Here is a 25,427-nt window from a genome sequence, read left to right as displayed (position 1 = left end):
TGCCTTTCAGTTGAACAGAAGAGGATCCATGCCTTTCCTGCCAGCAGTCAGGGAAGAGGTGGAAGAGAGCTCTCTGAAGAGTGAAGTAAGGAAAATGGTTTTCTTGTTTAAAGTTTGTTAGAACCGAAATCTCTAAAAGAAGGGCAATGGGAAGATCTTAAAATGAATGGAAACAGTAAAGATTTTTTAAATTAATGCTGATGTAAGGGTGACCAAAGTAGGTCTCCGATGTCATTAACATTTAAGTGCATCTGAACAGCTTCTCCCTAGAGAGCGACCAATGTAATTCACACACTGTTTTTGGGGTGAGGGAGAAGATGAAGTTCTTTGCCGTATCCTGACTTCTGAGTACTTTCTCTGAAGTTTTGAGAGTATGCTGTTTGGTTGGTACTCCTGGTGTGCTTTTTAGAACCTTATTTTTCCATATTCGAATTACTTTTTTAGTCTAAAACAGCATTGCCAAGGACACGGAGAGATGGTTAGCAACTACTACTGGTCTTACTACTTCATTATAACTGGTTGAATGAGAACTTTGCCGTTGTATTTCCTGATACCAATTTCTTATCTCATACTTTAAAAACTAAAGTTACAGTGGGTCTTGTAGGAAGAAAGTTATAGCAGTTTAAAGTTTTCCTGCCTCACAGGTCACCACCAGACATGTTTTCTGCTCGTTTTGTAGATTGTTAAATAGCTCCGCTGTCACAGAGAACAACTTGCTGTCCCGCAGTCTATCACTAAGACATGGTAGAGCTGAGGACAGGTTAACTGTCCTCTGACTATCAGACGACTTTGTAATCTGATCATACCCCTTCACGGCAGACAGAATTGTGAGAATATAGCGGGGTAACGGGCCAAAAAAAGAGTGCACATCTACATGATTCTAATTTGAGACTTGTGTTTTCTTTCTTCTGAGCTGGTATGTTTATAATATCCAGTGTCTTTGACGGCAACAAAGAAAATACACATTCATCAGGCTGTTATCTTAAAGACAGCATTTAAGGTTAAATTTATCAAAGTAGATTAAATTCCTTAAAAAAAAAAAAACCACCCTGTTTTAAAGATCTTTATGTGATGGAAGCTGATTCCTGACTTTTAAGAATGTATTTTAGGCTCTAGATGAGCAACCATATTTGGCGACATATGATTTAGTTAGCCAAAGAGATGAAAATAGGGGGAGAGGCCGAATTAGGGCTATAATCATACTGCTTGGTAAACTGAGTTTTATATAAAAGAGATGAGTAGGATGCTGGTTATGATGGTAGGACATCACTTCCCTCTGCTGATCAATTGATTACTGTATTAGAAAGGAGATAAGAAAGCAGAGCCATCTTCTGTGTCTTGGTCTTCACTCTGGAAGCATGACAGGGACATGGAGGAAGATAGAGCATCTTCGTCCTCTGGAACAATCATTCAGGTAATACTGGGCAGAACACATTTGTGGGGCGGGGGGCCTGGGATGATAGGTTATATATAATAAATCAGAGAAAAGAATTTCTGTTTTGAAAGATCGCTTAGGGAAGGAGCACCTAAAAAGTTCATCACAGAGTTTCAAAGCATTTAACACACCTCTCTTTTGGGGAGTAGTTGGCAGGGTCGTGGTGGGGAATCTCCTTATAATCCTTTTTGACAAAATAATGTATAAGATAAGTTAATGAGGTAAGTCTTTTTGTTTCTTATGACCTTTTAAATCTTCTCCAGGTTCTCAAAATTGAAGGCAAATGCCCTCACTTTATAAAATCATTATACCTGACGTGAACAGGATGCTTTGCCCTTACTCCTGAACCATCCCTGCCTGCATCATTATGATTCGTACACCTCCCCTCCCCATTTTTACCCCTCTTCCCGCTGCCAGGCCAGTTTTTTCACCAATCGTTCGCACCAGGCTGGGCCCATACCTACATCTCTGGTCTCTGCCTTTGACAGATTCCTTCTCTCTCCACCTCCGAAGGATTCTGTTTTCCCCTCCCTAACCAGTTCTCTTCCTTGGAGCCTCTCCCCCAAACAAACTGAGTGTCCCAGAGCCCAGACTCTCTTCAGAAACTACTTGGTGTCCCTGGGAGCCCGTCTCTCCTCATCTGCCTGTAGACTGCCCACCAGTCCACAAAGGCCCATCTCAATTTCCACCTGCAAGAAACTTCCCGTCTCTTTCTCTTTGTTTTCCAATAGCATTCTGACCTGAAGGAATGACTTACTACAATTTTATGTACACGCTGACACAGTTTCATGAATGGCAAGAACTCTGTCTTCTGCATTTTTATGTCCTGTTCTGGGCTCAGTATGGTACTTTAGTGCATTGAATTTCTTGATCCTGCTTCCCATGTCGGTTACTGTGCTTCCTCTCATTTACAGCTAAATGTCTTTACTTGGTGCTCCTCGCCATTGCCCCTTTTTTCCAATCAAGATTTTAGTCCTGGCTCTACTTAAATGCCGTTGGACTTCTGAACCATCAATTTATACCCTTTTATTAGTCCTCATCCTTATTGATATCTCTAGCATTGGGTGCTATTGACTACCTCATCCTTCTTAAAGTACAATCTTCCTTTGACTTTCTAAATTCTGCACTTTCTTGTCTCGTCTGCCTGTGACCCCTGCTGCACCTCCTTCTCTTGCCCCATCCCTGTGTAGGTCGATAGTCCCCCAATGTTCTGTTCTCCTTTTTGTTTTCTCTCACAGCAATTCCCCCATCCCCCACATACATTTGGTACTCACCTCTATGCCAGTGATTCCCAAATCACATTTCTAGTCTTGACTTTTCCCTTGAATCTGTTCCACATTTCTACCTTCCTGATAGATTTCTCTTTTTGGATGTTATTTCTTTCATCTCAAACCCATTTTACCAACATTCCTTCAAATTTGTTCTCCTTCCTCATTTCTCAGTGTCTACTAATGACACCACTATTTTCTCAGATTCTAAGACAAATTTCAGGGTCATCTTAGATACCTCATTTCTCTTACCTTTCTTATCCAATCAGTGGTCAAGTGATGTCAACTCAGTCTTTACATCCTTTTCTCATTATTTTTGCCATCATCATATTCTAGGCAATTGTTGCTCCCTAGACTTTTGGAGTAGTCTTCTAATTGGGTTACAGCCTTCAGCCATTTTTCCTAACATGTATTATACAATACTAACTGATAGCTTTTCATAAAACTATTAACAATCTGCAGTCTTTCATGGATTCTGATTATCTCCTGAATAAAATGCAAACTTCATAGTCTGGAATTCCAGGCTTTTCATGATCCTTACCTTCTTTTAGTTAAAAGTTAAACCAAGCTACTTAAACCAAGCTTTACCTTTAGCTCTTGGTTCATACCTTTCTAACAGCAGTTACTGTTTTTCATACAAGGAACTAAAAAATAATGTTTGGTTAAGAACTGCTAGATACTTTATACTCTGTCATTGTTTAACAATCATAAGCTTGAGACTCAGAGTCCAAGTTAACTTGTGCAGGATCACGTAGCTTATCACTAGAGCAATCAAGTTTGGTCGATGACAACATTCTATACTTTTCCTACCACACATGGTCAATTTTTTGTGTGTACATGACATTTTCCCATTGTTTAACCTTGATTCACCTAGTAAGTGGAAGTGCTGAATCAAGGTATATATCCATTTAAAATGTGACACATATTACCAAACTGTCCTTGAGAAAGACTACATCTGTTTTATTCCTATCTGAAATGCATACAAATGCCTCTTTCCTGTTCCCAGCTGATATTGTATATTTTCAATCTTAGCCGTACTTAACAGGTAGTTTAAATAGCATTTATATTCTAAGAATGTTGAATATCCCTTTAGGCGTTTTTTGGCTTTTGCATTCATATGAATGGCTTATTCATGCCATTTAACTGTTTTCCTGTGTAGGGGTTGATGTTTTCTTTATTGATTTATAAGAGTAATTAGCATACTAAGAATAGTAACACTTTGTAAGTTGTTATCCCAATCTGTTATTTCTCTTTTGATTTAGATTGTGGTGTCTTTTGTGGTGCACATTATTTTTTATGTTGTTAATACTAACATTCTTTTTCTTTACCATCATGCATTAAAAGTCCTTCCCCACTACTATATTAGAAAAAGAGTCACTCGTATTTTCTTTAGGAATTTTTGTGGTATAACTTTTTCATTAAATATTAGATACAAATTAGAATTCCTTGTTCAGAGTGAGACAAGGATCTAGTTATATTCTTCATGAAATGCCTGGATAGTTGTTCCCAGTTTTAGTGAATTCATCTTTTTCCCCATTATTTGAAATGTGGCTTTTATCATATAATCTCATTTAATTTTAATTCTCAAAATAATCTACTTAAATATACAATCTTTTTGTGCTCCTCATTAACTAGAAAACTGGAAAATATAAGTCTTTCAATAAAGACAAACCTGAAGAAGGTGATTTTTTTCCCCTAATGAACAAACTTTTTTCGAAATATATCTGACTTGTCTGGACATTTTTGCAAGCAGGCGATTTATAAAATGAGTAGGTGTAGGAAGAGCGACTTGCAAGGCAGCAGAGCAGGAATTTTTCTGGACCTCTTTTGATTTCTTTGCAGGAGGCAACTGGGAAAATAAGTACATGTGATAGTTCCATGGCACAAATTCTTGCACCAGGGTCGCAAAGCACTGAGCAAGGCCCAGAATTCTCCCTGAGTCCCAACCAAACAGAAGAGGTAAGTCCCTGTTGGTAACAAGGCAGTTGCTTAGGTACCTGAGTATCTACAGGTGACAAGCTCTCTGTGTTTTCAAGACTGTGTATTTCAAGCCAAGAGTTCTTTGTGAACTTTCATATCTGCATCTGTGTTGTCAAGGTGGAGAACTGGAAGATTTGCAACCAGATGTTCATATGGAAAGTAAGCATGGCACAGAGCAAGTAAAGATTTTTCACTTAATCGTTTCACAGAGTGAACTAGTCTTTCCATTAACAACTAATTCTCTCTTCTGTGGATACAGCTTATGGGGGCAGTGAAAGTGGAGAGGAGCTAATATTGATTAACTGCCTATTACATGAGGCCTTTATATTTGCTGTTTAATCCTCAGATTAAATAAGGCAGGTTAATACCTACACTAGGTTTACAGATGAGGAAATCAAAATTCAAGGAGTAAAAGTACAGCTGGTAAATGGAGGAGTAAGGAGTCAAACCCAGAATATTCCAGTCTGCCTTCCTAATTTAAGTGTTTAGTACTGAAAGATGTGAAATCAAGGCAGGTTTGGCCTCGCAAAATAAACTGCTACCATCCCAATAGCATGTCTGTGTAATTGCACTTTAGCCAGAAATTTTGCATTTTATTAAAAGGGATGGGCCCGGGAGGAGACATGTAGATATTTATATAATTGACTGTAAAATATTAAGGAATGAATTTAAAGGGCTGGTATTTTGACATGAAATATACATAGCTACAGGCTGTTACTTAGATCAGTGATGTGTTGATGCAGAAATCACGCAGTGTGACATTCACTGAGAGGCTAACTTGAATACTAGAGGGCTGGCAGAGTTATGTCAAGAATGTGGACTTGCAGACTGTAAGGCACAATGAAATCAGGGATCGAATCCTGACTCTAATTACTAGTTGCACAGCCATAGGCAGTTTGAATAACTTCTCTAAGCCTCTGTTTCCTTATCTGTACACTGGGCTTGTGGTGTAAAATAATGAGATGGCTTGTGTATCACATTTAGCACTGTGGTCTGGCTCTAAAGCCCAATAAAGAATTAGGTATTACTGATTTACAGTTATGCTGTAAAGATGACATGATTCTCTGTCACAAGAAATGCTTGTGGTAATACCTTTTGCCATCCCCTACCCAAAGTGTGCAACCATAAAACATTTATTTAAATAATTTCTGCTTTTAGAATTTGGGGCTATCATTGAGAGAAGATTTTGAACAGAGATGCTATTGTGGAAAAAACTATGGACTCAGACTTAAATGATCTCAGAGCTGTGTGACCTTGGCCAACTAACTTAAGTCTAGGCTGGAGCTCCTCAGGAGCAATGGGGTGAAATGGGAGGTGTGTGAACTGATTAAGAGTTAAATGTACTTGGGTTTCTTTGACTATAAAAAGAGGCAGGTTCCGCAGGCCACCTTCAGCTATTGATGTCCTGTGGTTGAAAATACTTTTTTTCTTCTATTCACCTTTGTATTCTCTTCAGGTTCAAATAACTAGCAAATACAGCCCAGATTATATATCCACCTTCCGTGTTTCCTCATTAGTGAGAAAGCAAAGAAACTCAATATTGGCATTAAAAAAAAAATGTGCGTAGCATATAAATAATGTTTTTGAATAAATAAAGAAGGCAGATGATAAATCTATTATTACAAATGTATTAATATTAACAGATTGTTATTTCATGTGACAAAAAAAGAGGATCCCAAAATCATTGCCACTAAGATAGAGCAGTATCTGACTAGAAATTTGTGTCTGGCAGTAAAATCACACAGCTGTTGCTTTTTTTAAAAATCAGGATTAAAAAAGAAGAATTGAAACAGGTATAATTGAGTACAAGTATAGATCTGACTGTATGAACCGCAGAGAAAATACAAGGCCAGGGAAGACTTCTTTAAGAAGGTGATTCTTGAAGAAAATATTGATAAGGGCAGGGGAGAAGTAGCATTTAGGCAGAAAAGAGCAAACGTGAAATTAATAGATGGTGAAAGGGAACAAGAACAACCCAGAGACACTTTTGCCAAACCATCTTTCATGATACTCATCAATGTGTGTGAGAATGAATGATATTGCCGTACCCTCTTGTTTTTGTTGCTACTTGCCAATTTTGCTTACTTCAGTTATCCCGAAAGTCCTATGTTTAAACAAAATTCCACTAACATTGGGAAACGTGCATTTGAGTTGAGTTAGAGTATACGTTTGCTTGCAGCTCTCATTAGAAGTATGTCACTTGGCCAAAACTGTTCCTTTTTAGATGCTAACATGTAGTTAGCAAAATCTCTTGTAGAAAATACTGTGTTTCTTTATAACTATAACAAAATACATATTAAGATCAATAATTTTATAGAGCAAAACGCAAATCCTTACACCTAAAGGAATTTCTCTAGAAAAGTTTATATACTCTTTCAATATTCTGGAACAGGATGTGGGAAGCAAATTTATCTCTATATCAGATCATCTCTTACTTCTAAATTGAAAGTATCTATTATATAATTTCTAGAATATTTTTATTTGGTATCTGAGAAATTTTTCTGTTGGATTGTTAAGCAGCTCTGTGGTTTCAATATAAAAAGAACACATCACAGTTTTTTTATACTATACTGTAAGCATCTACTCCTTAATATTTGAATATCTAGAGGTTGAAAAGTAGTTTTAGGGATTCTCTATGAAGAATAGGAGAAATGCTTTCAGATTATCCCACCGAAGCTCATTACTTGACTGCCTCAAGCTATTTTTAGTAGAAGTTTAGATGAGTCATAGCATGTATGTTAGGGGAAAAGAAAACTAAAATATTTTATAATCTAACTACTTGAAAAGATATTAAGTTGAAAGTGTATGCTATATTTCCTCATTTCCCAGCCAGTGTGTAAAGATCTCTTTTTTCTGTTTGAACAGAGCGCACAGCAATGTAAGCACTGCTTAATCACGTGTCACGCACTTTAAACACTGGCCAGCTCTCTGAAATGTTTCAGACACACACGCCCACACGCTCACCCTCTCACTATATTCACCTGTCTCCTGGGGCCTACTGTTAATGAACTGGGAGCCCGTTTGTGTCCTCTGTGCCTGGGAACACTGTACCTGTGTACCTGCAGATCGGCTGCTTGGAAACCTGGGGCGCCAGGTCACATGATTGTTGCTATGAGTGTGGAGGTGCAGTTTTCTTTCTTACTTCTGCCTCTGTGTGTGTGTGTGTGTGTATTTTTTTTTTTTTCTTTAACTGGGGAAATGCTGCAAGTTCTCAGGTCTTTGCAAGTCCAAATCTGAAAACTTTGGACTCCTGGCTTTTCACTGCTGGATTATCTTTGGATTTATCTTAGGGTGCCACACTTCCTATCAAGGCTGTAGCTCTGGGCTTTTCTGACGAGCAAGGAGCTTTTGAGGCCACGGTGGAGAAACCTAGCCCCGAGCCTGCAGAAGTCCTCCATGTCTGCAAGACCCAGGTGGCCGAGCTGGAGCTGTGGCTACACCAAGCCAACGTGGCATTCGAGCCGGAAACTTTAAATGCAGACATGCAGCAAGTGGTGGAACAGCAGCTGGTAGGGTGCCAGGTAAGGCTAATGGGTCGGAGTTCAGGGCTTGTCTGTTCACCAATCACCTTCCACGATTAGGTGAATTTCTCTTAAAGCAACAGTGTGTTTCCTTTTATTACTCTGACCCCTCTGTTTATCTTGCACTCAACTTTCTGTTCTCTGGGTAATTCCTTGAAATGATTTATATTAACAAAGTATTTGGGGAGACAGTAGAGGGAAAGAGCTCAGAATCTAGAGTCCAAATCCAGGTCCATCCCATTAACTGTAAACTTGAGGAAGTGAATTTCTCACCTCATTTTCTTCATATAGCAGGTTATCTCTTAGTACTTTGCCAGGAATAAATGAGAAAAGGTATATAAACCAATGTCTGGTATATAAAAGATATAAAAAGTGCTCAATAAATGCTAACGGTTATTTTTATTCATAGTAATAAGTTCTTTGAATTTTTAATCAAAGAATGAAATGAAACAATATCTCGATTTACAAGATTGACGAGATAACTTAAAAGGGCTTTGCTGCCATTTTACTGCGAATGCTCCTGCTCTTCCTTAGAGGAACAGGAATGTAAAATTCCTTGCCTTTAGTCACTTTTGGTAACATTTGCAGGCTCAGCCCCAAGATTGGGATCCTTATATTTATATCCCTCCAGGGAGGGGCTAGGCTGATTACATTGCAGCAGCACAATTGAGTGCCACAACAGCTGAGGCGCCTCTCCCAGTGGCGCTGAGACCAGCTTTGGACTGTAGTCTCTGCCTAATTGGCTCAGCTGTCTCTTGCTGCGGTTCCCAATGATGATGACATCATCTCAGAGTACCCCGATCTCACTAGCCTGGCCACAGGGAACTCCTACTGTAGACCATATTCTCAAATACTGTCGTAACTGTGTAGCTTGGCTGATGAGGCGTGGGAGTCTGGACAGGACGGTACTACAGCACAGAACAACGCCATGCTACTCTGAACCTGTAGCTTTTCAAATGTCAAGTCCCAGCCAGTTAAGGTCATCTAGGATCAGTTTGCCAATAGATTGTCCTGCTCACTGGGTGGACTCCATACCAACTCCTTGATCATCCCCAAATCCTCTCCTTGGGGCACTTCTGTTGAGTTCAGGGATTTGGTGGCTGCTCAAAGAAAAGACACAACCACAAGGTGGCAGCAGCACACAATGAGCTTTGTTTGGGTGATGTTTTGGCAGCATCTTAGTGTACTGGGAAGTCCCTTGCAGCAGGAGACCTTACAGAAGCTGTGGCATGGGATGGGGTGGGGCCACCACCCGGAAGGGGAAGAGGACAAGGCATCTCCCGGGGGATCGGTGGGATCTGGGAATCCAGAGAAGCCTTGTGCCTAGGTAATGTCTAAGAGCTCCAAAGGGCAGCAGAGGCCGGGGTCTTTTAGAGCCCCAGAGTTTGTCTTAACCATGACTAACAGATGTAGGGTCCAGTTTTGAGTTTGGTGCCAGTGAGATTTGAGCTAATGGCCCTGGCTTGCCGTGAACAAATAAACAACCTAAGGGCCAATATACAGAGGCTATCTTTGGCTTATTTATGTAACATATTTAATATTGAAACATATGAAAAGCCTTACAGTGGTCTATAAAAATGCTCTAAGTTCTCAGTGGGAAAATGTCCAAAGGATAGGAGCAAACAGATCAGTCAAGAAAAATTATATTCGGTAATTTGAGAAGAAATGTTCAGCTTTGATTATTAAAAACATTTTAATTAAAGTAGCTGTTGTCTTGTTCCTGCATTACATTGGCAAAAATTATATCATCATGGAAAACTCTGGAAAAATAGCTCCACTAATGTCTGATAGTTCTGTCTGATTGGCTCAGTGTTTTGGAAGGTCAGCAGCCAGCATATAAAATGTTCATCTTTGACTTAATATTCTTTGACCATTACTTTAAAATTACCCTCCAAAAATAACATAAAAAGGAGAAAAATATTTATGGCAACATCGATTACAAAATTGAAGAACTGGAAACAGCTTAAAGGCTTAACAATTTCCCTATTGTTAAGTGATTAATGTAATATCAACTTGCAACTATTAAAGTGGGAATCGTGAAGCACAGATATGTAGATGCATGAAAAAGTATATATAAAATAGCTAAGTGAGGGGAAAAAACATGCAAAATTATAGTACGCTTTGTTTATAGCCACTCTTAAAATCTATGAGTACATATTGTTTAAGCTTTGAAGAGTCTGTACAAGATCCAAGTAAGTAGTTTGCTTGGATGAAGGAGTTTTAAGATATATTATTTGAAAATTTGTTTTAAGGATAGAATTTTTCCTTAAGTTTCTCTGAAAGAACTGAGCTTGTTCTTAGTGACGCGCTGAGTTTTTAGCACATATGATCGCAGTACTGGAATGTGAGTCAAAGGTGCTGCTACATGTGTGTGCCCAGCCAGATGGCATGACTGTTTGGGCTCCTGAGCCCCAGGAGAGGGCAAACTTGATCTGCCGAGGAGAAATACAGTGTCTTATTGAGAAACTTGCTTCATCCAGCTGATTTATTTTTAGACCCATGTGTGAGTTGACAAGTTATATCAATGACTTACTGTTTTAGGCTCCAAATTATTTCTTCTGTGGTCTTCTTCTGATACTTTAGAAGCTTATTTGGCTGGAGAAAGAAAAGGAAAAGAGCAAGGGAAAGGGTTTTCAGAGTTCTGTTGAATTCTTTTTTATTACTACTCTCACCACTGGGATTGCAACAGAAAAAGGTTAGGAAGATGGGGAAAAATAACAGTCAGCACAGACTTGTATCAAGTACTGGCCTAAGTATGTGGGTTCAATTCTAACTCCTCAAAATGGCCCCAAGAGGTAAGTTCTGATATTATCCCCATTTTACAGATGACTAGAGGCACACTCATGCAAAGTAAGGTGCCTAAGTTTACCCAGCTGCTAAGTGGCAGGGCTGGGATCTGAACCCAGGTAGTCTAGTTTCGGTGTCTGTGTTCTTAACTACTATGCTATGCTGGATGCATTCAGCTGTGTTTTCTAAAGTGATTGTAGAATCACTTATGTTAGATCATTTTAGAGAATAACAGCTGCAATTTGGGGCCGATTTGGTTGCACCCCTGTAGAAAAGCACAGGAATTATGTGGATTTTTTTTTTCCCCTCAAGATCTCTTCCAACCTGGGCTTCTGAGACTTATATACACACTTAGGTAGAGAGAGTGAATCAGACTTGTGTTGGAGTGTAACATTTGTTTAAGACGAAAACTGTGAATAATTAAATGATTTTATTTCCTAGGCTATGCTAACAGAGATCGAGCACAAGGTCGCCTCTCTGTTAGAGAACTGCAGAGATCAGGGCTTGGGAGATAGTGGAGCCACCCAACAGGAGGCCGAAGCACTTTCCTTGAAACTAAAAACTGTGAAGTGCAACTTGGAAAAAGTCCAGCTAATGCTTCAAGAGAAATACAGTGAGGACCAGGTAAAATATGGCCATGCATTGACATGTATGTAGACATACGTGTGTATATATATGTGATAGGCCCATCAGGAGAGAACTCTAGAAGGAGGTGATGAAATAACTATAGGCGAATTATACTAAGTAAGAAAGAATTAGTCCTCTTCAAACTGTGAGGAATAGTTGTTCCAGCTTTTGTTACTGATTTCATTTTGCTAATGCAGTTTTCCTATCTAGGTTGTTTTTAGTGACGGTGTTGGTTTGATTTGGTTGGTTTGATTGGGTTGATCTTGCTGGTAATGAGGTCTGGTGTAAGTCTTCTTCATAAAGGAAGTATGTATTTTAAAGGATGTATTTTGTGACTAATTGACTAGAAAATGTGGCCTTTATAGATAATATTAAAATTTGACATCAGAAACATAAAACCTATTTCCAGGGTACTTTCATTATTTATTTACAAATATTTATGTGTACTGATGAAGGTATTATATAGTTAAAGTGTTTTTTGTGACTTAAAAGAATTCTGTGTTTATAGATGCAAATGTGCATCTCATGAGTAGGATCTTGCTATATAAGATTTGCATACACACGAGATGGTGGTTCCTAGTTGGAGGACTTCTATTCACAGAAATAAGATTAGCTGAAGATACACAAGCCATTTGGTTCCCCTTTCATTCTAATTTGTTCTCTCTTTTTAAAACATCTATGGTGTAGACACAGAGGAAATTTGAATTTATAAGCATAATACTATTTCTTGTTTTTATTATCTTTTTTACTTTGTTCTTAAGGAAAAAAGGCAATAGATTTCCTGGCTTTTAGTAATTCATTGGCTGAAATAAGTTGAGAAAATGATAAGATGACCACTTCATCAAATGTAGTGGTTTATAAAGTTGTTATGAAATAAGTACATTAAATCATAGTGTAAAATTATAGTAAATAACAAAATGCATTTGTCATTTACTTCATATAAAGTGTTCCCATTGTATAGTCTCGTTATTGAATTGAAATAAAGCGGATCATCTTTTTAAATAGTCTGCCATCTTAAAAATTTTTGCAGCATTCTACCCTTCTAAGGAAACCTTCAAAGCGTCAGAAAGTTCTCCAAACAGATAACCTTTCTGAATTTAAATCTGTTGTAATGGAAAGGCCACAATTCATCAGACAAAAAGATTTTCAGCAACAGCAGGTAATTTCAGCCCCCAACAGTTGTAGGGATAAGAATAAAGCTTTCTATGCGGAATTTCCCTTTGAACCAAATACTGAACCACCACTGAAGCATTTTCTTATGCGACTGAACGGAAAGTATGAAGTGTGGGTGTCCCTGTGTGTGCAGCAGCTCCGAGTGTTGAGCATTGATGCAGCACCTGCTTCACTTTCACTGCTCCTGTTGGGGACACTCTAATTTTGCTACTTTATTAACTTGCATCTTATATCAAACTAAGCAGCTATCTTCAGGGTGCACTTATCTCTAACTATAGCACCTCTTTCCCTGTTGTTTCAAAATATGTTACTATATTTTTGGTGATTTCCCACGTGTGTAATACGTATTAAACTACATTTGGTCAATGTGTGAATGTTTTAAATAGGTTTTTGAGAAATAAAAGTTAATGAGAACAAGCAAGCAAAAAAGAGAAATAGTAAATTATGATTTAGGAAATGGTTCAAAATCCAGTTATCTCAATAAAAGAAACCCTTGGGTATTAATTGAAAACTTTGATTGATTGGACCATTTCAATCTTATTCAATTATAGGTTCTAGAGTTGAAACCAATGGAACAGAAAGATTTAATCAAATTCATAGAATTTAATGCTAAGAAAATGTGGCCCGAGTATTGCCAGCATGATAAAGATACAACTCAGATATCATCTGTGAGGTAAAACATTTTTAAAGATTTGGACATTCAGTAGTTTGATGGTTGAGAGAACTAAGAGTGTTTTTCACTTATAAAACATTGTCTGAAGGTAATAAATTTTTTGTATGTTGATTATTCTTTTTACCTTTTTTTTTTTTTTTTTTTTTTGCTCAAAAGCAGTGAGGCATCTAGCCTTGAAAATGATGCCCCAGAATCAGTCTTATCAACTCAGAGCCAAAGCGGAGATAAATGGCAATATTTAGATCATGAACTCTCGTCAAAAATAAAGCTGCCTCTTCCTCAGCTTGTGGAGCCTCAGGTCAGTGTGTGTTTGTACACAGTGTAAATAAGCATGTTTATCTTTGAAAGTCTAACAGGCATTCATTAAATACACATGTATGTTCTGCATTACATAGCAATTTATTTTTTAGAGAGCAAAGATGCCAAGTGGGTTTTTTCACTTGGCCCACCCTTTTACACACCTCTGGGAATCTGTGTGAAGTACCCCTCCTTTATGCTTCTAGAGCACCCTGGGCTTCCCTGATGCTGATCGTAGCTCTTCCTATACTATGTGCCTGTTTATTTATCCATGTTCCCCATCAGATGGTATGAGAAGAAAGACTGTGCCTGCCTGGTTCACATTTGAGTGCCTGGCACAGCACCTGGACCATCATAAAATCTCAATTACTCTTTATTGAATGAATAAAAGAAAGATGTAGAAAACACTTAACAATGATGCAGTGCTATATGAATGTCATTCATTCATCAAAAGATTACTTGGAATCCACAGTTTGCCGGCCCTGTGCCAGTGGTACTTGTCCACCAACACACCTTATCATGGCCATTACTGGTTTTATTCATACTGTGCCATCTGCTGATGGATTTCTCTATAAGCAGGGAGTGCATGAGCAGGATAGCACTGTTGCTCACAGCAGTCAAGCTGCTGCCTTCACCTTTGCACTTGAACTGCCCAGGCAAAGGTTACCAACAATTTCCCAGTTCCCCAGTCTGGTGGGAAATTTTCTGTTCTACTCTGCAGAGAACCTTATTTGACCAGTTAAATACCTACACATTGGTAGGGCCTTAGCCTTACTCTTGGCTTCTTCTTGGCATCCATACTAGAACATGTGTCTTCCTCTTGCCAGGAGTAGAATGCCTTCAGTCGTTCCTTTGCCCAAGCAGTGTCACCCACCACGCTACCCTTTTCCTTTTTATATGTTAATTTTCCAGTTTTAGAAAGAAATTAACTCTGAATCATTCTCCCTTCTGAAGTCACAGCTCATTTTCAATGCTTATATTGTTTTTCAATAGCAAATCAAGATGCAAATCTGTCCCCTAGGTGACTATATTTTATTTTAAGACTTGGCTAAATACCAAGAGTCTACTAGTAAATGGGAAGGGAAACAGCTAACCTTGCAACATGGATAGCATTGCTACTAAATTGAAAGATGAATAATTTTACTTTATTTTTGAAATTATGGTTTGTTTTCCCTTGTTTTGATATCTAAATGGACCCTCAGGTTTCTAAGTAAAGACTTCTGTTATTTTTTATTACTTTATTATTTTCCCTATTTTTTCTTATAAACCAAGAAGGTAACTTGGAAGATACGACGTGCTAAGGCATTTTTACTATTTTATGTGAACATCAGCAGGATCTCAAACTGTCTGTAACAGGGTTTTCGTTTTTCAAATAGGTTGCCACAGATGTGAGTATTCTGCCTAGTGTGAGCGTGTATAACTTTAGATACCCCACAACTGAAGAACTGAAAACGTATACTGCCCAACTTGAAGACCTGCGTCAAGAAGCAAATAATCTTCAGACACAGGTAGCAGTTACATGTTATATGTTTTCCTCATTGCCATAAAGAAGGGAGATGTGATATTGTAAATTGGTCATAATTTTCTTTACAAATAATAGAACACATGATGCAGTGGGTCCTAGAATTGCAAATAGAATTTATCTCTCTTGCCAACTCTAATAAATATGGCATTGGCTGCCTAGAGCACCAAGTGCAGAGGCTTTTGAACCTGAGTCCACCATTAGCAGGAACCAGGATTGTGATTGATTAGTACTGTCTGCAGTGGTGCTCTGAGATTGGAAGGGTGAGGAAGGAAGGAGGGAGCAAGGTTTCCAACCTTGAGTAGACTTAACACCGAGATGGTGTGCTGGGTAACGTTAGGTACCCTTCAGAGAAGATGGTAGGAAGCAAAGCCCAAATTGGTGCGATTGCTAGCTTTGACATGCTCCTGAATCAGTCACAAATTTGAGGTGACCTTGGGTAAAGAAAAAGAGATGGTTCCAACAGTTTATGCTAAAACAGACCTGTAGCTCTGAAACTCACCAGGGCACAATTACACAACCCTAGGGCCCCCCTTGGAGTTCCACATCTAAGGGTGGCCTCAGTTCTTACAGTCAGTCCATTAATGACACCCCAACTCTCTCCTTTCCACAGCCCATCCCTATCTCAAAAAATTGAGATATAATTGACATGTTAGTTTCAGGTGTACAACATGATTGAATATTTGTATATATTATGAAATGCTGACACAATACTATCATCCATCACCACTCAGTCACAAGTTTTTTTTCTTGTGATGAGAACTTTTCAGATCTACTCAATCAGCAACTTTCAGACATGTGATATAGTATTTTTTAAGTGTAGTCGCCATGCCGTACCACTCCTATCTTTAAGATATACCTCTTACTAATCAACCCCTTCACGTTTCATAACTTCTTTTCCTTCTCCAGGCCAAACCTTGGATTCTTTAACCTACATTCTCCTACATTAAAATGTGGGAGGCAGGGAGCAGTGACAAGAGGGATAGTAGAGTTCATGTGGGTCCACATGTCCACCTGGGTGGCCCCACTAAGGAAGTCCTTCATCTTGCGATTTACCTTTTAATTCCATTCAGTAGTCAACTCTCTACCTAACATTGAGTTTCTTAAACTTGTTTCCCTCAGAATTAACATCTTAATTTTATTTATTTGGCTACCTAGTTCACAAAGTGTTTGAAATGACTAATTTTTAAAAAGTATAACAAATTGTAAGCTCTAACAGAAACCATAGTAAGTGTAGGCTTAGAAAGTCGAGGAATCCTAATGATTTTTATTTCTTTTTTCCTCTTGATTCAGGAAAATGTGACAGAAGAAACATACATAAATTTGGATAAAAAATTATTTGAACTATTTCTAACCCTCAGTCACTGCCTTGGCAGTGTGGAGGAGATGCTGCAGACACCCGGCCTCTTCAGAGGGGATATTTGTGCCCAACAGATGCACTACGAGGTAGGGAATTTCCAGCAAGCCCAGGTGTTGACCATTACTGCAGACAGCCCACTATTTAAGCCAGAGCTGAAGCCTCTTAAGCTCAGAGCGCATTCACTGTGTCTTCCTGCCTCTCCATTTTGCAGACACTGGCTCTTGAGCTGAAAAAACTTTCCTTAGCTATGAGTGACAAGAAGGATAATCTTTTGAAAGCCATGACTTGGCCTGGCAAGAACACCAATTTGTTCCCTGAATGTTTTGATAACCTCCAAGTTTACCTGGAGCACACACAGGCTACAGCTGCGTCTAGAAGCAAGTCTCTGAAAGCTGGCCTTGACTACAACCGCAGTTACCAGGTACAGGTTTGGGTGCTCGCCATGCTTTGGCACTGTTTGACGTTATAGCACGGACTCCTCCTAATTTCCATTAATTCCTATTCCTGGCAGCGTATGTGAATGGGAATCTCTAAGGAAAGCGGTGAGACATTCTTTCTATGAAAGTTAGTTCTGCTGCTGTGGTTGGAGACCATTTGAAAGCAAGCCTCTTTCCAAAGTGTTGGGTGTGAACTTACATTGAACTAAAGTAATGTTTCATTCTTATATTACATTCAGCCACTTCATGAGTGTTGTATGGGAAGATTTCTAGATAAGAGGGAACCATTAAAATATTTGAGCAAAGGAATGACAGTTCATGTATGTTTCAGGTGGATTCATCTGGCAGTTGTCTAGATTGAAGGAGAGGCTTGGGCCAAGTAGACTGGTTAGGAAGCTACTCAAATGCTCTAATAACAAAAGAATGAAACACAACACCACTCATGAAAGAGTCTTGCCCATAAAATCAAACCTGAATCTAATAAAGTCTCTAGAGTTTAAGTAAAATAGACACAAGGACAGAAAAATATGTTAAGTGGCACAGTGGGTGCAGTCAGCCAAATCTGGACAGTGGGAAGCTATGCGGAATAAGTGACCCAATTCCCCAACCCCTTCCAAAAAATTCCAAGACACAAAAATGAGGGATGAGTGGGGAACCTGCAGATTTATAAGAGACTTAAGACACCTGTTAACCCATTGCAAGCGATTGGACCTCATTTAGATTCCAATTCAAACCTAAAAGAACGATTATAGACAATTAGAGAAATGTGACCCCCATCTGGACCGTTAATACTAAGGAGTTATTTTTGATTCGTAGTATTTTTAAAGGGAGGAATCTTTATCTTTTAGAGATACATACTGAAACATATGCTGATGAAATAATATCTGAGATTTGCTTCAAACAATCTGAAGGAAGGTAGGTTAGGTACAGTCAGGAAAGCTCAGGAAGAGAGTACGTAGAGAGACAACCAGCCAAAAGTCAGTAATTATCAAAGCTGCATCATGGTAATGCAGAGATTTCTCTGTTTTGGTATATGTTTGAAATTTCTGAAAACAAAAATTAAAAGACAACTAAGTTTTTTTAAAAAGGTGTTCAAGGCCTAAATGAAACTCTCACTGCTTCCTGCGCTTATCTTTTTTACAGAATGAAATAAAGCGACTATATGATCAACTTATTAAGAATAAAACATCTTTACAGCAGTCTTTGAATGAAATTAGTGGCCAGAGTATTGAAGAACAGCTTCAGGTAATCAAGTCAAAGTAACTCAAACTGACCTAACCTGGGACCAGAGTCTTGTGTGTAAGCTCTGCTTCTGAACCACTTCCTTTTGTCAGCAGTGGCAAGGCTTACTTACGTACATTTATAAAAAAGGAAAATACGTTGATCTTTAAAAATATCTCTTAAGTAGTACTTTATGAAATGTAAAAGCAACAAAAGACCACTGTCACTTCTCAACTGGGCAAAATTTTAAGTTTGTGCAATGTTGGTAAGGACATTGGGAAATGATAAGAGAGCTGATTAGTCTCAGCTTCTAGGGATCATTGGCTAGACTATGTCAGAATTCTTTTTATTTATATACATATGTGTGTATATGTATATATATATGTATAGATATATGTAAATATATGATATGGATCAGAATTTTAAACACTCTTCAATCCAGCAGCAATTTTGCTTCATTTATTTATTCAGCAAGTATTAATTGAGGACCTACTATATTCAGGCACTGCTCTAGGTACTGGGTTGCACTTATCCCAAGGAAATAAGATAAGTGCGTAAAGATAAATATGTTTATAAATATTCAAGGATGGATCTGGCAGTACTGCTTAAATTAAAAACTCTAAATAGCCCAAAAGTCCATTAAGAGTAGACTATTACTAAAGCAGTGTGCAGCCTTACAATGACATACCATGTGTGTGTTTAAAAGAAGCCAGACGTTTGTACCGATTTGAAGAGATACTGAGGATCTGATAAGTGAAAAGCGCAAACTGCAGAACAGAATGTGTGCAATTTGGTGAGTTTGAGGATGTGCATGTGTACCTCTACTGGTACATGCTTAGAATGCACTGGTAACGGACTATCAAGTGTGGATCTTTGAAGTGAGCTGGAGGTGAGGCAGGGGAGGTGGGACTTTTGTTTTTCCCATAATTCTTTACTGCTTAATTTTTTTTAAATGCGTACATACACTTCTCTAATTTATTAAGGGTTTCGCTTTTTTGCATTGTCTCTTTAGAAAGCAGATGCACATACAGTAGAACTGCAGAACTCTGAGGGTCAAGTGGCAAAACTAAGAGCCGAAGGGGAGAGGCTTCATTTACCTTATGCTTTACTCCAAGAGGTTTACAAATTAGAGGTACGTCTGAGCAGAAAACATTCAATCATAGTAAATTATTATGATTGTAAAGAGTAAGACTTTTTTTTTAATTCTACCAAGGGAGTTTAGATTTGTTCTTCATTTGGATTATTTTCATGGTTGGATGAAAATGTTTGTGCACACCTGTTCCTTCTTTTTAGGATGTACTGGACAGTATGTGGGGTATCCTGAGAACCAGGTACTCAGAACTCTGTAGCCCTTCCATCTCTGAGAGCCAGCAAGATGCTTTGTTGCAAGGCATGGTGGAACTAGTGAAGATTGGCAAGGAAAAGCTTGCTCGTGACCACTTACAACAAACCAAAAGTAAAGTGGCCTTACAGGCACAAATACAAAATCACAAGGTAAGATACACAGGTCAGATCACCTTTTCACAGATTGTTTTTCTTGAGTGTGAACAGAGAGCGTCCATTTTCTTCGTTGGTGGAATATACATTATTCATTCATTCTTTTAACAAACATCTGTTAGAGCGCTCACTATGCCAGGAACCCTGTTGAATTCTAAGAATATGGTTGTGAATGAAAGCAGATACATTTCCTTACTTCATGAAGTTTTCAGTTGATTGAGAAGACGTATTCACCGAGGAGTCATTCAGACAAATTTAAAATTTGGAATTCATGTTTTGAGAGCATTCAATAGGGAAAATTGTATTTGGCAACTTAGGTAAGCCTTTCCTGAAAACTGAGATCAAAAGAAATACCTATTTAGTATATTAAAAATATGTACGTAGTGTAATGCTACAGTAAACTCTTTAGTTTTCCATTCATTTCATTAAAAAACTTCATGATCATCAACTAAAGATATGTAGTAACTTAAGTGCTAATAATAAAAAATGTGTAAGACAAAGTTCCTGCCTTCAAAGCCTTTAATAAGTAGACCTGAGTCAGAATTTCAAAGGTAAATACATATAAAGAATGGAGGGGAAGAGGAGAAAATATCAGTAGATATCTACAGTGTGTTGGCCCTGTTCTGCCTGCTGTTATAAACCCTTCTGTGTATCCTCATCAAGGAACAGAAGGGATTCATACAAGTTTCCTCCAAACGGTTAGAGAGGACAGCTGCTACAAATGGAGAAGAACCAAATGAACGAAAACCTTTCCCTTTAAAAGTTCTTAAAGTGCCATTCTGGGAGCTTTTAGGTACCAGGATCCCAACAGACCCTGTCCCTTTAGTTAGCTATCTTATGGAATAGAAGTTGAGTCAGCGTTGAGGAACCCCCGGCTGTTGAATATATGGGCTCCTTGGGCTAACCCATCTTTCCATCATTGTCTTGAAATGAATCGGCTATGTCAGTATCTTTTTTGTAAAGTTTCTTAAACCTCAGAATAACTGATTTAAGAAGATATGAAATTGAAATTGACTAATAATATTTGCCCTTTTAAGATGAACTGTTTTATGGAAAATATTTTAGGATAGTCTTTCTTCATGATTTGTTAAAATTCCATCAAAGACTAAGGTATGCATAGTCGATTTTGTTTTCTCTTCTGTTTGACTCTACATGGCTGTCCTGGGATTTTGGATTAAAAAAATAATAACAAAATAACAGTATAAAATGTTGAAGTAGCTTGCTCTTTTAAAATTTTCACGAAGTAGAAATAAATATTAAAACCTCCATTTTACAGCTTTTTTTCCAGAAGCTTGTTGCCGACATGCTATTGATCCAGACATTCTCCAACAAAATGCTTCCTTCTTTGTTACAAAAGAAAGAGTCATTTTGGGCAGAACAAGCAAAAGAAGTTAAATTACTAGAAGAAAAGTCACACCAATGCGGAATAAAGCTACAGAGTTTGTTGCAGGTATTTGCATTAGATAAGCTTTGTACTTAAGCTGGGAATTCCAGATTTTCAACCATCGCTTTAAGATGTCAAAAACAAGTATCTAGTTATGATTAAGCAGTAATTAAATGGGAATGAACAATGAGGATTGTGAAACCTTATTCTACTTCTGACTACTACTCCTGAATGAAATATTAGCTGAGATTTCTTATATGTAAATTAGGGATGGTACAGCATCTTTCTACCTTTCAGTTTTGTGTGGTACAAATAAAATTGAAAACGTGTTGAGACCTTGAGTGAGATCATTTGTATGAAGCAGTCAGTGGTTCAGGAACTGTACTCTCCGAAGAGGACAGGCTCAGATGTTCTTTCTGTTCCTGAAGTGGATTGGTGACAGTCTTGTCCCAATTCAAAGAAAAAAAGCTTGCATAAAGCTTTCTCAATTTTAAAGTTTTCCCCTTTAACTTTTTAAACACAGTAGATGTTAGCACATAAAAGAAATAAACAAAAAGCAAAGAAATATTCAACTTAATAATGTGATATGATATGGTTTTATTTCATGCTAATAAAATTTTCTAGTTAGCATGTCGAATCGACATTGATATTTCATTGTATTCAAAGACTTCATAATCCCAGTGGGTGCCCCGAATAGCCACATGACCCTCTATTTTAACAGATACGAGAATTAGCACAGTGGTTCTTTTTCCAACAGATAATATTTAGTGTCCATAAGTCTGCCCTGTAGTATGCCGAGACCCTAGAGGTGAGCTTCTATGGAAACAGAGCTAGGATGAGGCAAGATTCCGGGGAAAGCAATAGTACTCCCCCGATAAAGGGGTAAGCCAATCACCTCAAACAGTGGAATTATCCTCTAAGCAGCATGGTAGGGTAGTGTTCGGTGGACAAGGATTGGAGCAGGGAGTTGCAGAAGCAGCCTAACAGGATATCTGTTGAGAAAGACTTTAAAAATGAACACTTCGCCTTTCCAAATAAAAAAGAGACTGTTTTATGGCCCTGAGGCCTCCACAGAGGTATATGCTAGAACATAGCTTAACTTAATCATATTAGTCCCTCCTCAATTTGATGAGACAAGCATAAAACACTAATGCCAACTGGATTTTTAAAAACCTTCTCTGCAAAGGCAGTACTTATTTTCCGTTAGACACTGAGCTCATACTAGAGTGGATTAGATCTCTCAGAAGCCCCAGGATTCTGTGCTTTAATTTTGTACAGTCTCAGAGTTCATTTTTATTTTTATGGTTAGTTCCAGACAACGACAAAATTAATCTAGAAAAGGGCTCCTACTGGATTTTATGTTCTTGATTCTCTAGAAATGGGAAGAATTTGATGAAAACTATGCATCTCTTGAGAAGGACCTGGAGATTCTTATATCTACATTGCCCTCTGTGAGTTTGGTGGAGGAGACGGAAGAAAGATTAGTGGAAAGAATTTCATTTTACCAGGTACTTTGCTTCCATTTAAGCTGTCAAAGACATGCTCTCTAGCACTTTGTGTTTTTTATTTTGTCGTGACTATACTGATTGACTTTGAAGATGAATGATTTGAATTAAAATGAAATATTGTTTATCACACTACTGACGTGAACATATTTGGGGAGACTACAAGTTTGATCATGAGCTCCTCAGCATAACCACATATCTGCCTTGGAGTCAAGGACCTTGGTTTGTGTCCTAGCTCTCACTTTCGCTCTGTCACCTTCCTTGTCTTTAAGCCTCAGTTTCTTTATCTGTAGAATACAGATAATTAAGCTAGTTCTGCCTGTCTCAGGAGATGGATATCAGTGGTTATGAGAATAAGCTAAAGTATAGAAAGAACTTTGCAAACCATGGGCCTCTAAACATATATTTAGTTTTATTACTATAGTGAAGCTCTGGCTGGACATAGCCCATATGAGATAGACAATAATTACCTGTTACAAGTATCATAAGACTTTAAAAATTATGGAACTTATAGTATTATTATCGAAGTCTCCATGTCTCAGATTTCAGTGCCACAGAAAAGATAAAACCTTTAAACGACTTTCAAGTGGCATTGAGAACATGACCAAGATAAAAATGAGTTTTAAATCTTCTCAACAGAAACCGAAAATACTTAGTTTTGACTTTAGAATATATATAATGAGAAGCTGAATTATGTGGCTAGAGGTTGCTATCAACTATCAACTTTAAAACTTCAAAAGGAAATTCATTGCCCGAATAGACTAGATGGAAAATGAAAGCATGAAATTCTTGGCAAGGCTCTGACATTCCTTGGAGACATTTAAGCTCCTATAAGGAACATTTTCCAGAGGACCTTGGAACACTGTAGTTACGTTCTCTAAATGCCTAGAAAGCTACAGTGATCTCTTTGCCATCTTCTTTTATTGAGCCTGACTCTAAGGCAGCGGTCCCTAACCTTTTTGGCACCAGGGACTAGTGTTCTTATGAGAATCTAATGCCTGATGATCTGAGGTGGAGCTGAGGTGGTGATGCTAGCACTAGGGAGCATCTGCAAATATAAATGAAGCTTCATTCTCTCTCTCTGCTCACCTCCTGCTGTGCAGCCCACTTCCTAATAGGCCACGGACTCAGTATTGGTCTGAGGCCCAGGGCTTGGGGACCCCTGCTCTAAGGTAAATCTCAATTCTCTGGGGTCAGGAAGCTGGTAATTTTTTAAAAGGCTTAGGTTAACTGGAAAACAGCAAAAGTTCTATTTTGATCGTAATTTATTTTTAAAGATTAAATAACTGTCAGGATAAGTGGCATTGGCTGAACCCAATCATGGAAGATAAGTGCCTTTAGACAGAGTTCTCTTCAGGGGGTCATTGTATTCAATTTTGAAGAATTTTATTCTTTTCATGAAGTTTTGTTAATGATGTGCTCTCTGCTTTAATTTATTCTCCTGAACTCCTCTTCTTTTCTCCGTACTGAATTCTTATATTTAGAGGACTCTCCAAATGAAATTTTGCCTACTGTTTGGGTCTGAAGGATAATACATGCTTTCTTATTTACCTCTTTCATACCTAAGTTACAATATAGAATGCTCACAGGGGCCAGGCAGGAGAACAGAAAAAGGGATGCTGACCAGGTCTACAGTGAGAAGAGGGGTGGTGGGGACTGTGGTGGAGGGGAACCAGAGAGAGCTGCTCAGTTCCAGCCCAATTTTGCCCCCTGAGAATGCAGACCCAGATGGCTAGATCCAGTTTTCCCAGAGTCACAGGAAATCCTGATCTCTATGTAAAATTTCCTGTCTTTCAAAATAATCTTCAGGTCACACAAAACCTGTCTGCAAACTGACTGCGCCCTGTAGATTGCCAGCTTTTTTTTTGTTTTTAGGTGGAGGAATGAACTCTCAGATCTAAATCTGTGAATTGTTTTCTTTTTGCATATGTAAGTCCGTAGAGCTGAACCTGAGCCGTAGAAATACAGTAGTTGGAGCCCTCATTGTGAAAGGTGATAGGCAAGCCATTAACCATGTTTGTCCAGCCAGACTGCAAGAATCTTGAGGGTTAGGAAAGTGGTACTGTTTATTCAGTAGCTTTTACAGTAGATTTTTAATGAAGAATTTGTGAATAGACTGGCCAGTTTCATTTTTAAATAATTCATTCTATGACTCTTATTAGCAAATAAAAAGAAACATTGATGAGAAGCATGCCCGGCTTTACCAGACTCTGAATGAAGGCAAACAGCTGGTGGGATCCGTGAACTGTCCTGAACTAGAGGGCCAGATTGCAAAACTAGAAGAGCAGTGGTTGTCCCTAAACAAAAAAATTGACCATGAACTACACAGACTACAAACGCTTCTCAGGCATCTGCTCAGGTATGTTTTCTTAGGGATTGATTGGCGTCAAATTTTGCAGTGGAGAAAGACCTCAGAGAGATTCTACAGTCAACCAGGTTTTACATGCAGTCCTCTTACTGTGTGGATTTTCTTTGACAATCTGAGGCAGTTGAGTCCCTCTTCTTGGCTGAGTAGAATCTAGAGTCTCCGATGCTGGTTTGCTAAGACTCAGGATAATATATAATCAGTTCTGTGGAAATTGGGAATTATTTTATAAAATTATGCATGTTACCTTTATGCCATGATGTTGCTCTCTTATCTCCTTCAAAAAGTTTTAAAATTTAAAAATATTTAATATTTTCAGCTAACAGAATAGTTTGAAAAAGTCTTTGGAGTTCTTCAGAGATTTTTTTTTTTTTT

The 25,427-nt window shown here is 38.3% G+C and overlaps 1 protein-coding gene across 1 annotated transcript in view; it reads left to right on the top strand.

The window, feature by feature from the left end:
- SYNE2 (spectrin repeat containing nuclear envelope protein 2) overlaps window positions 1-25,427 on the top strand; it is a 293,506-nt gene that overhangs the window by 192,155 nt on the left and 75,924 nt on the right. Inside the window, exons 65-80 of the mRNA XM_011386203.2 lie at window positions 1,304-1,414; window positions 4,546-4,662; window positions 7,974-8,204; window positions 11,433-11,615; window positions 12,649-12,777; window positions 13,343-13,464; window positions 13,621-13,762; window positions 15,138-15,269; window positions 16,577-16,729; window positions 16,855-17,064; window positions 18,224-18,325; window positions 19,314-19,433; window positions 19,595-19,795; window positions 21,075-21,248; window positions 22,559-22,690; window positions 24,850-25,046. Coding sequence (XP_011384505.1) covers window positions 1,304-1,414; window positions 4,546-4,662; window positions 7,974-8,204; window positions 11,433-11,615; window positions 12,649-12,777; window positions 13,343-13,464; window positions 13,621-13,762; window positions 15,138-15,269; window positions 16,577-16,729; window positions 16,855-17,064; window positions 18,224-18,325; window positions 19,314-19,433; window positions 19,595-19,795; window positions 21,075-21,248; window positions 22,559-22,690; window positions 24,850-25,046 — 2,456 coding nt within the window. The remainder of the gene's footprint in view (window positions 1-1,303; window positions 1,415-4,545; window positions 4,663-7,973; window positions 8,205-11,432; window positions 11,616-12,648; window positions 12,778-13,342; window positions 13,465-13,620; window positions 13,763-15,137; window positions 15,270-16,576; window positions 16,730-16,854; window positions 17,065-18,223; window positions 18,326-19,313; window positions 19,434-19,594; window positions 19,796-21,074; window positions 21,249-22,558; window positions 22,691-24,849; window positions 25,047-25,427) is intronic.

The sequence above is a fragment of the Pteropus vampyrus genome, unplaced genomic scaffold (assembly GCF_000151845.1).
Source record: "Pteropus vampyrus isolate Shadow unplaced genomic scaffold, Pvam_2.0 Scaffold15, whole genome shotgun sequence".
Taxonomy (NCBI): Eukaryota; Metazoa; Chordata; class Mammalia; order Chiroptera; family Pteropodidae; genus Pteropus; species Pteropus vampyrus.
This window is presented reverse-complemented; position numbering and strand designations above follow the sequence as displayed.